The following is a 13,873-nucleotide window of genomic DNA, read 5'->3' on the forward strand; positions in this document are numbered from 1 at the left end:
GAATATTAATCCCTGCAGTCACGAAAGCTTTAAATCAAAACTTTAATGTCATTGATGTTTAAATAAAACGCAACCGGGCACACGATCCGAAGCGGGCGCCTCCTAGTGGCCACGCGGAGCGTTGCGTCGCGTGGTCTTGTGACTTGCAGGGCCCACTCAGCATGGCTTCCCAGTGACGTGTGGGTCACGTGCGCGCGTTCGGCCCGCCACGTGCCCGATTGTGTCGTCACGGGTTCTCGTGTTGCATCGATGGAACCAGGACATTAATTTCCACGTATTCGGTGTTTTTGCCCGATACATTTGTGTCACACCGACACATCCGCGATTGTATATGAAGGAGAGTTATTAAAGGTGGACCGGGATACAAATATGAACTACAAGTTGAAGTGCGTTTTAGAAACCTCAACTTGTTAATGGAAGGCAAGATAACGATATACTTGAAGCAAAATGTGTGTAATCTGTGCTTAGTTCCTGCTATAAAATGGATCAGAAACGTAGACATTCACCATTATTGTGTTATTTGTATTCATGCATGGGCCCATCTTATGAGGTTTCCAAAAGCAGCGGCTTCTCACTTCTAAACGGCCCACAGACAATATTTATCCATCCACTACCTGTACATGCATCTTGGCCACTCATTGGTCAATCAAAGGGAATATGATCAACTCGGCAACTTTTTATTTTACCGTGCTTTTCCAAAACATATTTTTTGTTTCTCGCCAATGTATCGACACACAGCAGTAATGAATTGTAAACATTTGCTCATGTTTATTAAAATAATAAATGTGGGTTTAACCTGTATGCATATGTGTATATCACGTCATCGGCTGGCAAGTCAGCCCCCATTGTTAGTGCCTCTGATTAGTATTTACGCACAATTATAAAACACATGCACACCATGTATATGTATTTGGGGCCAATATGTTTCTTTATAATTGGAGTTAGTGTACTCAGAGTTAACTTATAACTTTAATTTCGTAAGCATGCCATAAAACACGTGCTTATTAGAGGTGGAACAGTTAATCATTATTATTTGTTTCTTTCGGTTAAGTCACGTCTAAAGATAAAATAATAAATTAAATTAAATAATAGAATACGACGTTTCGATTGCAACACAAGCAATCATCATCAGGTATACCTGATGATGACACAAGCAATCATCATCAGGTATACCTGATGATGATTGCTTGTGTTGCAATCGAAACGTCGTATTCTATTATTTAATTTAATTTATTATTTTATCTTTAGACGTGACTTAACCGAAAGAAACAAATAATAATTCCTGCAGTCACGAAAGTTCTAAAATTAAGTTAATCATTAGCCACAAAGAAATATCCTTCCACCTTTCCCACTGGAGACCAACACGTCACTCAATCGGCCTAGGTCTCTCGTCAAACAAACTGTGCAGTGTACTACGATCAAGTTCAACAACAAACAAATACAACCAGATATCAGTAAACATTCTGAAATTCCCAGGCAGTCTGGGCAGGGGGGGGGGGCATACAAACCCAAAATCGGACAGAATGAAGGGGAGTCAGAAACCAAAGACCTGCCGGTAGATTGGGGCAGAATAACTTCGGGAACAATCCAATCCAACCCCCGTGGCGTTTCGATGAGTTGCCACGAGTCTGGGATGCGATCACAAATATGTTTATTTGTACATCGGGGTAAATGTAGTGGCCACTTAGTGGCTGCTGTGGTCCCATACGACATATCAACATACGAACATTGCTCTGATGCGTGTATCGTGAGCTTATAAATTGATGTGAATGGATGAATTATTACACCCCCGACGATTAGCGACGCATTTTATTTTCATTTCATCTGTAAACTTGTAAAACTGATCACCGATATTTCTGTATATGTAGTATACACAATATGTATTTATATTTGAAAAACGAAACAGCTATTATTTATTTACAGTTGGCATGCCAGCACGTGTGTCTGTTTGGCGACATGCAGCTTCAATGGAATGTGCTACCATGAACACACAGGCCTCAGGCCTCCACTAATGTCACACTGGCACTCGGCATCTACCCATGCGTACACGGCGTTGTTTACATCTCATATCATAGACACGTGGCCACTTGTCAAGAAAAGCATGAGCAGCATACTTTTGACTAAATATAAATGCCTAACGTGGAGATGGGAATTCCTTTTTCTACAGATAAGTTTACATTTTTGTGTTGAGTTTATGTATTTAGAAAATGCTCCAGATACAAGTTAAAGTTTTGATTTTCATCCTAATGATTTCTTACCTGGTTACAATCAACACAAACATGCGTTGTTTTGATCTTATCATTATGTAATTGGGTGCTAAATGTAACATATTGAAGTGTCTACCGCAATACTGGCACTTGTGCTCATTTCCTCTTAGAATTGTTCTTCATAAAAAAATAAACAAATTGCTTCACTGTATCTAAATCACACAAAATCACTTGCATCATTTACTCAATAGAACTGACAAGATAATTTAAATAAGGCAACATTCTAAACGACAATTGTGCATGTCGGAGATATTCGTGAATAAATACAAAGATGACAATGTATCTGTTCTGCTCGTATTCATCGTAAACAACTTGGAGAAAACCCTCCCAAGGCTCTGTACTGTCCTCTCCCCATCTACAACACGTTCAGCACAACCTGCCACTCTCCCCATCCAATTGTTGGAGGATACGTAGGGGAGATTAAATATCGTGGCATATTTCGTCACAATCATCTTTAGCGCTGAGCTCTCCGATGATGTAAGCAATCGAATACCGTGCCGATCATTGGTCCGATTTACTCGACAGATTGGAGTGCACGGACGAAAATAGTCTCACCTCAGCTTCCACGCGTGCTCCCGGACGGAGGTGATGGGCTGCGCTTGGTGACGCAATGCCGTCATCGGCCGCGTCACGTTCGCCGCGGCTCGTAGGGAGGCGGCGGGGGGGGGGTGGGCATATTCCCAGCGGTGGCGGCGGCCACCGTTTTTAAACGGGGGGGCCGGTCAAACGACCACAAAATAGTCAGCTATAACCGCCCGTCGATCGAGTCACTTCTTGATCGACCGACGGTTATCATCGCGCCAGCCTCCAATCGCCTTTACGAAAAGCCTTTGTGCAGCGCCCTGTTCTTGGCCTGTGTGAACCTCCCCACGAAAACCTCTCCGAAGCTGGGGTGCACCAGGTACTGGTAGGTTTTAATGTTGGCGGCGGGCGGCGCGGAGCGGGCGACCGGGTGCGCCTGCTCGTGCCGCGGCACCAGCGGGGCCAGGTACTGCGACGAGCGGCGCACGTAGTCGACCAAGCGCTCGTACTGCTGCTCCGACAGCTTCTCCTGCCCGCACAGCTCCGCTTGCTGCTGCTGCTGCTGCTGCTGCTGAAGCAGCACACGCACGCGCACACACTAAAGATGAAGATTCCTCTCGTTTGGTCTTCAGGCTTGTAGCGAGCTAAATACTCGTCGAGAGCATTTGCTGGCCCGTGGAGCCGCCATAATGGTACAAAATGTGTTGGTTGTGGGCAGCAACAAACCCGGCCACTTTTGCAAACAAACATCATCCAGCAACAAAACTGACACTTTTTTTTACAAGGAGTCATGTTTGCATAGACCACAATACCTGCAGCCATAATGCAAAGAAAAAATATAACTCTGATAATATATGCACTGTCCTTGAAGTTGATTGGTCCACACCCGAGACAGCTTTCCTTAGAGCCTAGTCTCTCATGGGTTGGACCAGATGACGCCAAAAGGCGCACAAAAAAAAACAACAATTATCATATTTTTTACTGGCAAATTAGGTTCCAATGATGAAACATCATCCAATTACAAATATATCTCATTTAGTCTTAAGGATTGTAATAGCAATGGCTCGTCATTGTCAGCCATGATCAACCCAGTGTTGGATGAAGGCCTCCCCAACCTGGCGATAAACCACCAACGGTCAAGCGATTCTACAATCCAACCAGCACCGGCACACGAGGTGATATCAACGTGCCATCTCTGCAGTGGAGTGACCTCTTTGGGAACGTTCCTTCCTTTGGCTGCCATCGAGATGTTATTCTAGATTTGAAGCTTTCGTGACTGCAAGGATTCATATTTAGGTTTTTCGGTAAAGTCACGTAGGTAAAAAATTAAAATTAATAAAAGTAAAATAAAATACAAATATAAATTATTTTAATTTTATTTTACTTGTATTAATTTTAATTTTAATAAAAGTAAAATAAAATACAAATTATTTTATTTTTATTTTACTTTTATTAATTTTAATTTTTTACCTACGTGACTTTACCGAAAAAAAATAATTTTAATTTTTCTTTTATTCATTTTAATTTTTTACCTACGTGACTTTACCGAAAAACCTAAGAATATGTTATTCTCGCTCACAAGCCATCACTCTTTTCTTGAGAAATGTTCTGCCAAAGCCCACTTTGCTGAACAGTCAAAATTATGACTTTGACCTGGAATCCATTCGTGACTATTTATCTCACAGCGGAACTCCAGCACGCCCCTTTCCATACTTCTTTGCGCAGTCTTAAGCTTTTGCTTAATTTCTTAATCAGTTACATCATGGGACCTCCTTTGCCAGTACCAAAATATACTAATAGGGTTTTTCCCCTTTTTTATCAGAGTATTGTTTTTTGTTTGCATTTGACTCCAAGTATTGTGGTTAATGTAAGCATGATTCCTTGCAAAAGGTGTCAGTTTTGTTGCCAGAAAAAAGGGGACAACCCTATTAGTATATTCTTAATCAGTGTCCATGTTTCTGATCCACCTGTGATAGTGGGTAATATGCACTCAATGATATGGTGCTTTGCAGGTGATCAAATATTCAGGCTGGCAAGGGAAGCAATGTCGTGGTGTGAACCATTGATTACGCCCTGCCACTTATGTTTATAACTCTCATCAGGTGTTCCCGTAAGGCCAAATTGACGTTGAGCAATTTCAGCGCAGATCCAGATAGCGTTTCCCCGCTCACTTTGTGCAGAGTTGGGATTCAATCCCAGGTCACCGTGACTTTCATAACGGTGCATCACATCACTAACACAACTTCCCACGCGGGGAAGAAAAAAAAGCTCGGATACACCGTAAATTCTTACAGACTGTTGGGGCAAGCGTTGCTTCCTGTTACTTTAATCCGGCACCTCGATGTAAAACACAAGTGGCAGGTGGGTAGAAAAACGTGATGAAAAAAAAAAATACTCCTCCAATCGATTTGTTAATTTGTATTTTGGGCTTTTGAGTCTGTGCTCAGCAACGTTTAAAAGCATTATGCTTCTAATAGTGCTGCTTGTTGCTGGCAGGTTGCCGTTTTGAGTCCGTGCACAGCCAGCATGGTTAAAAATAAAAGACGCCTTCAATAGTGCAAACACAAAAACACAGTTGTTAAGATGTTCAAACAACACCTGGACACCTATTGCAAGGCATCAAGTCTGCATTAACAGACATCCTCTTTCATGGGGTTGTCTCACCGGGGCTATCGAGCAAAGGCCACCAAAAGGTGAACTGTATAAGGACGACGCAAACGCCAAAGCATCAACAGCTTTGGTTAAGCCTCTTCTTTGTTATCTCCATATATAGAAAGAGCAAAGTTGTAATTATGTGTGTCTGTTCAAATTGTTTAGCGTACTTCCCGACATGCAACAAACTTTAAATTTGCCATGTGGGTACTTTCCAGACTGTACACCATGCAAAAGTTATAAAAATAGACTTTTTTTCGGGGGGGGAGCTCAATAATGCATATATTTTTTGCACAGCAAGTGAGCTGTGACGTCACATCTGTCACGTGACCCGCGCATGTGAAAGTGTAGTGGTTAGCGCACTGTGCTACGAACCCGGCGACCCGCGTTCGATTCCCACTCACGGCCACCACCGGTGACGATTATTTTAACCGGTCCTGGGCCTCCCCTAGGTCGACTCAGCCTCAAACGAGTCACTGGTGTGGTGTGTGAACATCGCCACTGGGGAGACAAAGGCGGCCAGGCGTTGTGAATCCAAGTCCCGGGCGAAGCCCGCAACCGCAACGACAAGGGACGACAAGGAGCGCCACGGTGGCTAGGAGATGTTAACTACCTCGCCTGGTACACAGGAGGTCGTGGGTTCGATCCCGACCCTGACACCTGCTGTATATTTGGAGTTTGTGTGTCTCTCTCTCTCTCATCATCATCACGGTGGCTAGGGGTGGGGTGGTCTCCTCTTACCTCCGGCGTGTCGTCGCCACCGCCGCCGCCGCCGCCGCCGCCGCCGCCACTCGGCTGCTTGAGCTGCACCTCGAGCAGGCCCGCCTGGGCGAGCGACATGCGGCACGACACCTCGGTGACGGGGAAGGCCTGCTGCTGCGTGTCCTCGCTGAGGCTCACCACGAAGAGCACGTCGGCCGTGAGCAAGAGGCAGCCCTCGTGCTCCACGCCCGCTCCGCTGATCATCACCACCTCCAGAGCCATGAGCGCCTCCGGGCGGCCCAGTGCTTGCAGCATTTTCCTGTGTGTGGGGCACGGGGCCGGGGGTGTGGGTGGTGGGGGGGGAGAGGTGTGGCCCTGCCTGGTTACTCGATGTACGTCCGAGTCGGGAGAATCGTCATCGCATCCTCCGAATACATACGTTGCGAAAGAGGTGCAACATACATACGTGCATGTGTCGGTTACTTTAAATGGAAACCACCAGTAGCCGCGCATTTTTAACGAAGCTATAGAGAGCCCTTAGAAAGAATATTTGAACTACGCTTACACGCTGGCAAGACGTTTTGGAAGAGGTGAGAGTACCCACGTTTTACCCCACTACACGCAACCTGCCGATGGACTGTGTTCTAACACATTTATCCTGCTGGGTTGGAGAAGGGTGGGGGGGGGAGATTTAAGAAACTTGCACCGTTGTTTAAACTGCTGCGCCAGGAGACCGAATCAAACAGGCAACCTCTGGATTGCAAGTCCAGTCCAGTGTGCTAACCATGACACAACAGCAGCATCCTGGGTGTGTACGCAAATAAAGGTTTCCCTCGCTTTACGCGGCTAACCTATACACACAAAATTCTCTGAATGCGTTTTTAAATCACTCATGTGCGGCAATGCGGGCGGACGTGGGACAAAATTGCGTGTGCTGTATGCGCGACTTGGCAGGCAGCTGTCTCGTGTGGTGCATTGTGGGTTGAGTGACTGTGTGGTCTATGTTACGCGATTTCGTTATGTGCCTATGCCTAAATCAGCCGATGCCCAAATCACCCAATCTCATCACATCTTGGAAGCTTAGCAGCGTTGAGCCTTGATAGCACTTACAAATGGGCGACCACCGTGCACAGAAACAGACGTCATAGGCTGTTTGTGGGCCTACTTCGTAATCAGGGGCAGTGCGAAAAATCCGTCGCTGTACTTTTGCTCCAATATCGATGCTCCCTGCCTACAATCCGCACTGACCAGCGTAAAAATAAAAATGAACAAATAACCCCCCACCCACTGACACCACGTGGGGAGGCCTTCATTCAGCAGTGGAGTGGCACACGGGCTCCACATGTAGACTTGTACAAGCGATAGTACCAGGTGTCACTCAAGTGCCTCTATGTATTAACATCAAAATAACACGAATAAATGCCACGAGATGATCTTCTAATTTCATGAACCTGACGCCCTTTTCTTCCTGCCCGCAGCTGCGAAGTCAGCCTGCAATATCCACATTATACTCTTGTATTAAGATGAGAGCTGGCTTCAGAATCCGCCCGGCTTATGTTTGTCGAACTTCTTTCGCACCGTACACAGCCATCCGTGCTAACTGGAGGTGCGGGGGAAGGAGCCCACCCTTCTGTAACTCTCGAGGGACGCGGGAGCGCAAGCGCCGCCTCTCGTAGCAGTGGATCCTCCAAGGGACGCAGAAAAAATTGGCGCATTCCGCTGCTAATCCCGAGAAAACGGACAAGAAGCTCCCAGCACATGGAGGTGAAACGTCAGACAAACAACGCGCAGGTCCGACCAGAAAAGGTCCCGGGAGAGCCGTGCAGCGCAACCCACGACAACCCAGTGTTGTACCGGCAAGGGCTCGCGTGAACAACCGTTTTTGGCGAGAGTGACTCACCAGACGTATTTAGCGTGGCTGTTGGGTGCCAAGACAGCTGCCTCGTCCGTCGGTGAGAAGCGCTGCTTTGGGAACTGCCTCAAGCCGGCGCCGTGCAGAATGCCTGAAGAAAAATTGCAAAGTGAGGTGAAAGAAATTCGAGAGGACCGTGCAAGGCGGTTATTTACATCTCGAAAAAGCAATGTAAACGTGAAATGGCTGAACTCATGGTTGTTTGGCACGTGTGAAAAAGGCAAAAAAAAGTTGACAATAATGCGGGGTATTGCCAATTCAAGCAACGAGCCGATAATATAACTTTACTTAATACTTAATGCCACATTTTTTGACGAGTGAGAAACTTTTCAGTCAAGCGAAAAGTAAAAATGTAACTGTAACATTCGCAAACGCTCGGCAAAATATTACGTGCGGCAGCTTCAGAGTGATTAAGAAATAAGCTCGGTCAGAAGCGACTGCCCCAGGAAGGTGCCAACGTGTGAAGAAAAGTATCCTGCCTGGTACGCAGGAGGTCGCGGGTTCGATCCCGACGCTGACACCTGCTGTATATTTGGAGTTTGCATGTCTGATCTCCCTGTGGTCACGTGGATTTTTCTCCGGGGCCTGCCTGGTTTCTGTCCAACCTTGGACCTCACGTCACTTCCTGTCCATCAACCCTTCCAAAACTCTTAATTATATTTTTCCCTGCCACCCTTTCCCCTCCTCCCTGTCCCAGCATTTATTTCCCCTCCTTTTCCCTATTTCCTCAGCCCGCAACATAACTGCTATCTCTTCCCTCTCCCTCACCAATCACATTTCCGCCACTACCCACGCTTGCCGGTTGCATTCGTTCAACATTCGTAACATCCCACTGCTTATTTCCACCTCTGCTGAAAAACTTCCCATCCGTTACCTTATCCACACCCGCCTGGACTACTGTGGCTCTCTTAATCTTTTGCTCCCCTTCGACAAATCCAAAACAACTCAGCTCGGATCATATTCAACCCTTCCCTATAATTCCCGTACCTCGACCCTCCTTGCGCAACTGCATTGGCTCCTTGTGTACTGCCGTTGCCTGTCCGAATTCCTCACGCTGGTCTCCAAATCTCTTCATGGTCCCGCCCCACCGTGTCTTGCCACTCTTGTATCTTTCTACGTGTCGCCTTCTCGTCCTCTGCATTCTCTATCTTTGCCGTCTCTCTCTCTTCTCTGTTCCTCCTTCGGCTTGCGCTCAATCCACGCATTCGCTCTTTTTCTATTCTTGGTCCCCCCGCCCCTTCACTGGATCGAACTTCCCCCTCTCCACATTAAGCGGTCACCGTCGCTCACAAGTTTCGGCTCCAACTCTCAACTCACTCATTGTTCCCCAGCTCGACCCCACGACCCCTTAATCTCATCCTCATAACCACCACCGTTAATTTCCCCTCTACGTATTCTTATCATACGGCTACCACTCGTTGCCCCATTCATTCAATCTATTAATCATCATCATGATTTACTGTCATCAATTTCGCTTTTGCCCAAATCGCGCATCATCACAGATGTGCTCCCATTGCTTCCTCTCATCTCTTTCATTCACCTCATCGCCACCATCACACTCATTGTTAATTCTTTGTAAAGCGACCTTGGTGAAGGCGAAATGTAAATTCCTTTAAGATGAGATAACGTTGACAATGGGCAGCAAAATTACCGTACATTTCTACTTATGTATATTAATGAATTATAACCAAACGCATGAAACGCAAAGGAAACACAGCGTTACCATATCCAGTCTGTGAAACGAGCTCCGCTGCTCCGGCAATGGGCTTGGTGAAGACGCCAACCAACCCCTTGCCCATGCCCGAGATCACGCCCTTGGTCTTGCTGCCGATGGAGGCCTTTTGGAAATTCTGAATTGGCTGGTCGACTATTCCTGCAATGGCACCTGCGCAAAAACAATCACGACACCGCAAGACACGCAGTTAAAGCAAATGCATATGTGTATACGGTTAAACTCTCCGGTCAAACTCTCCACTATCTGGCAAAAATTTTGAGATGGAGTGGGATTGCCCAAATAAAACAACAGACTGTCGGGGCAAGTGCTGCTAGCGAGTAGCACCTACGAAAGGCCGGCACGGCGCACGAGGGGGTGGATGGCCAGCACCACGCCCGACAATAGGCTACACTCACACGGGCATGCATTTACGTGCCTATGTAGAATGGGGGAGAAGACGTAAAAAAATGCGTCGTCCGCGATTGCAGTTTTGGAAAGTAATCGGTTCCCCCTGCCGACGTGTGTGCTATCGCATGGCCCACTGGGTCACTGACTCATACTGCATGGGCAGGATTATGATACCAAAACCTGCGTGCACACATAAGGCAGCAGGTGAGCACGGTTAATCCACGACTAGGACAATCTGCCGACAGATAATAAATATCTAGTTTAAGTTTATTTTCACCAGGCGAGAGTTCTAAGCTAGCCGGTGACTATATATATATGCGCACGCTTAGATCTTACAATCTGCTGCAACGTATGCACACGTTGAGTCTCAAACACCCTTGCTGATCATCTTGTGGAAGCTGATTCGCTTTGGACTATTCTATAAACGCCTAGATGAGATTGTGGAATCCGTATGCCACGAACGGCCGAACGAGCTCGATGGACCGAATGGCCCCCACACATTTGTAACCTCTCTTACGTTAGCACTCTGCGAAACAACGTGAGCACAGAGAGCAGTGTCAATTCACTGGAATATTGATGAAGGTAGTTAATCTATGTTGTCTGGTTGTTGTTGTTGTTTGACTTGCATCCCACTGTGATTATTGCACACAGCGTTGGTGTAAGGTGCTTTTTCTGCAATATTTTGCTGTCTTCTCCTGGATTTTCTGTTTGCACTTAGTCACATAGTCACTTTAAGATGTTTTCTTGTTCATGTTTTTGGTTTTTGTTTGTTGTGGTTGCACCCGATTCAAGAGCCGAATGGCTCACAGGGCTATACCAAATAAATGAACTTGAACTTGAAGGAGGTACGAGCCGGTAAAAGAAACAGATCTGGCGTTGCTTGTTACTTTACGTGTCGGCAGGAGCGAGTGAGATATTGACACGAACTGGCAGAAGTAGTAGGATGGCAATACCATCACGCGCAACGATAACATGGCTCTGACTTTTCGGCAAAGGGGGGTTGCCACCTGTTGTAAGGGAGACGCATCCGAAAATATGAACAGCTGTTACGTTGTAGACAACGCAAGATGGGCTGTGTCTCACGCGCCGTCAATAATGAGTTTGAAACTTAATAAATGTGGGGAAAACACTTTAAAGTTAGTCATGCACACCATTGCGGCACTCGATTGATCTCACTGCGAGGTTGTTCCCATACATTTTAAAACATCAATACAGGGTGCTTCAAACGGTGTTAACACTTCTGACAATTTACAACAACACCACAAGCAATGTGCCTCCGGGCTCTGGAGACCACCTGGAGAAGATTCCAGGCGTGTGTTGATAATGATGGCGAACAAGTGGAGAGTCTTTGATATTTTGAAGCTATTAACATAAATTTGTTATCATTTTGATTTAAAGCTTTCGTGACTGCAGGGATTCATCTTCTTGGTTCTTTCGGTAAAGTCACGTGACTTTACCGAAATAACCAAGAAGATTTCTTAGCATGTTACAGTGTTATTATCCGTTCTTTTTTCATTAAAAATTATTGTCCCATGTAAGTGTTAACATCTTTTTGAAGCACCCCTGTATCGTGACGTAACCAAAGCGCTCTGGCAGCGTTGCTTGATTTCAACTCTCACATCTTCTACTCTCGTTCGCAAAGCTTCAAACCCGCGTAGATGAGCCTGGGGCAAATGGCCCGAGGTGTGTAAGAGCTCATTTGATTGCTTGGGAATGTCACCTTCCCGCTGAATGCATGCGAAACATGTAAGAAATATAAAAATGTCATTAAAAAGCACTCGCTCAACCATCCCATTGCAGGCCCCTTCTGAAAAATGTTTCATAGATGCCGTGAGACTTTCCTGAATAAATCATGGAATTTGTATTATTATTAATCGCCATCACGACATGTTTAGAGTGCCACGGTGACGAGACGTTAACTACCTCGCCTGGTATACAGGAGGTCGTGGGTTATATCCCGACACTGACGCCTGCTGCTGTATATTTGGGGTTTGCGTGTCTCTCCCCCTGCGGTCACATGGATTTTTCTGCAGGTCCTCCAGTTTTTCCTTCCACATTTAGAAACGTGCGTTTAGAGTATTTGGCTGCTATGATTTTCCACGTGATAAGCCACTTCGTTGAGCTATCATTTGTGGCCAGGTCGCTTCTGAAAAAAAGCCACATAGCTTAGTGGGCCTAATCTGGTAAAATTAACAAAATGTGTATCGTTTAATTGTAGGGCACATACGCAATCCAGGGAGTGGATGGGTGGATAAAGGTTCAGAACATTAAGCTTAAGAACCTGGGTTCAAATTCAGGTTTAAGCCACCTGTGATTAAACAGAGTTCTCAAGTGTATCCAGTTCATGGTCTCTGCCCAATGACTACTGCGCACACGAAAAAAACCACGTAGAATTAACTTTGGGTTTTCAATTATTATTATGGCACCAATCCAGCTCCGATAATTAACAATATCCGTGCGGCTGTCAGGCAAGAAGCATCTCATATACCACGCTGTGTGGGAAAGTACACTCCCTGCTGTGTGTGTGCTGATAAGAGAAGTTCTATGGGCTCTTCTTATAACACAGAGCGCGATGTATTTAGTAGGTTGCCACAGCCACGCTTAATGCTAGTGTGGTCATCTTCCAGGTGATACCGCGCATTGAGCATATTTTTTCTCAATCCGTCACCACACACTGCAGTGTGGAAACCAACCTGGTCTCCAACCTTACAAGGGCATAGGAGACCAGGTGAGGAAGGTGAATGCTCAGCGTGCGGCACAACCTGGCAGACCATGCTTGGATTGTGAGCGTCTGCGAGAGCCTACGTGCTGAGCCTGACAGTTCCGCTCGCAGGCTAAGGAGCCCTCTGTATGTATGTAAAATATGTACGTTGAACTTCTAGATTTGAAGCTTTCGTGACTGCAAGGATTCATATTCTTAAGTCACGTAGGTAAAAATAAGTAATAAAATAAAAATAATAGAAATAATAATATAAATGAAATTATAAATCACTAACTTTCTTTCTATTATTATTTCTATTATTTATATTTTATTATTTATTTTTACCTATGTGACTTTACCGAAAAAACCTAAGAGTACGTTGAACTTCTTTCGCAACGTACGCAGCCAAACGTGCTTATCGGAGGTATGGGGGAAGGAAAAAAAAACTAAGCGCAAAAACCACTTCTAAAGAAATTAGTTTTCAATCTAGATATGAAAGTACATAGCTCCAGCGGCTTCCTAATATTGGAAGGAAGAGCGTTCCAGACGGCCACAGAACCGCATCCGAAAGCGCGCGCGCGCGATGCGGTGACCGTCTTTGTTCGATGGCCAGCAAAAAAGCCGCTGCCGCGAGGATGACCGTAGTTTGTGTGCTTGTCTCACCGAGCAGGCTCAGGCCGAGGCGCGAGAGGCCCTGTCTCAGGCCGTCACCCAGACTCTCGGGCAGCTGCCGACGCCACTCCTCCTGGCGGCTCGAGTGCTCCTCGTCCAGCGACAGGCGGTCCATGTTCCGCGCGAGGCTCGTGGCCAGGTTGGTGATGGACGTCAGCGTGCCTGTTTCCCCACCACGGTGGAAAGAAAACACAGACGTTAAGTGTCTTCACCTTGCGCCAAGCACGGATATGGAAAAAAAAGATAAACTGGAATAGTGACAATTGAAATTCAATGAAATGCTCCAATTCCGACTGCAAAAACGCTAGAAAGGTTTTCTAAGG

The 13,873-nt window shown here is 46.1% G+C and overlaps 1 protein-coding gene across 1 annotated transcript in view; it reads right to left on the reverse strand.

Annotated features, from left to right (window-relative positions):
* Positions 1–1,217: 1,217 nt before the first annotated feature.
* LOC144931718 (intermembrane lipid transfer protein VPS13B-like) overlaps positions 1,218–13,873 on the reverse strand; it is a 301,466-nt gene continuing 288,810 nt past the window's right edge. The window contains 5 exon segments of the mRNA XM_078855932.1: positions 1,218–3,354; positions 6,183–6,462; positions 8,044–8,146; positions 9,779–9,940; positions 13,542–13,712. Of these exon segments, the coding sequence (XP_078712058.1) occupies positions 3,085–3,354; positions 6,183–6,462; positions 8,044–8,146; positions 9,779–9,940; positions 13,542–13,712 (986 nt within the window). The 3' untranslated portion in view covers positions 1,218–3,084.

The sequence above is a fragment of the Lampetra fluviatilis genome, chromosome 4 (genome assembly GCF_964198595.1).
Source record: "Lampetra fluviatilis chromosome 4, kcLamFluv1.1, whole genome shotgun sequence".
Classification (NCBI taxonomy): Eukaryota; Metazoa; Chordata; class Hyperoartia; order Petromyzontiformes; family Petromyzontidae; genus Lampetra; species Lampetra fluviatilis.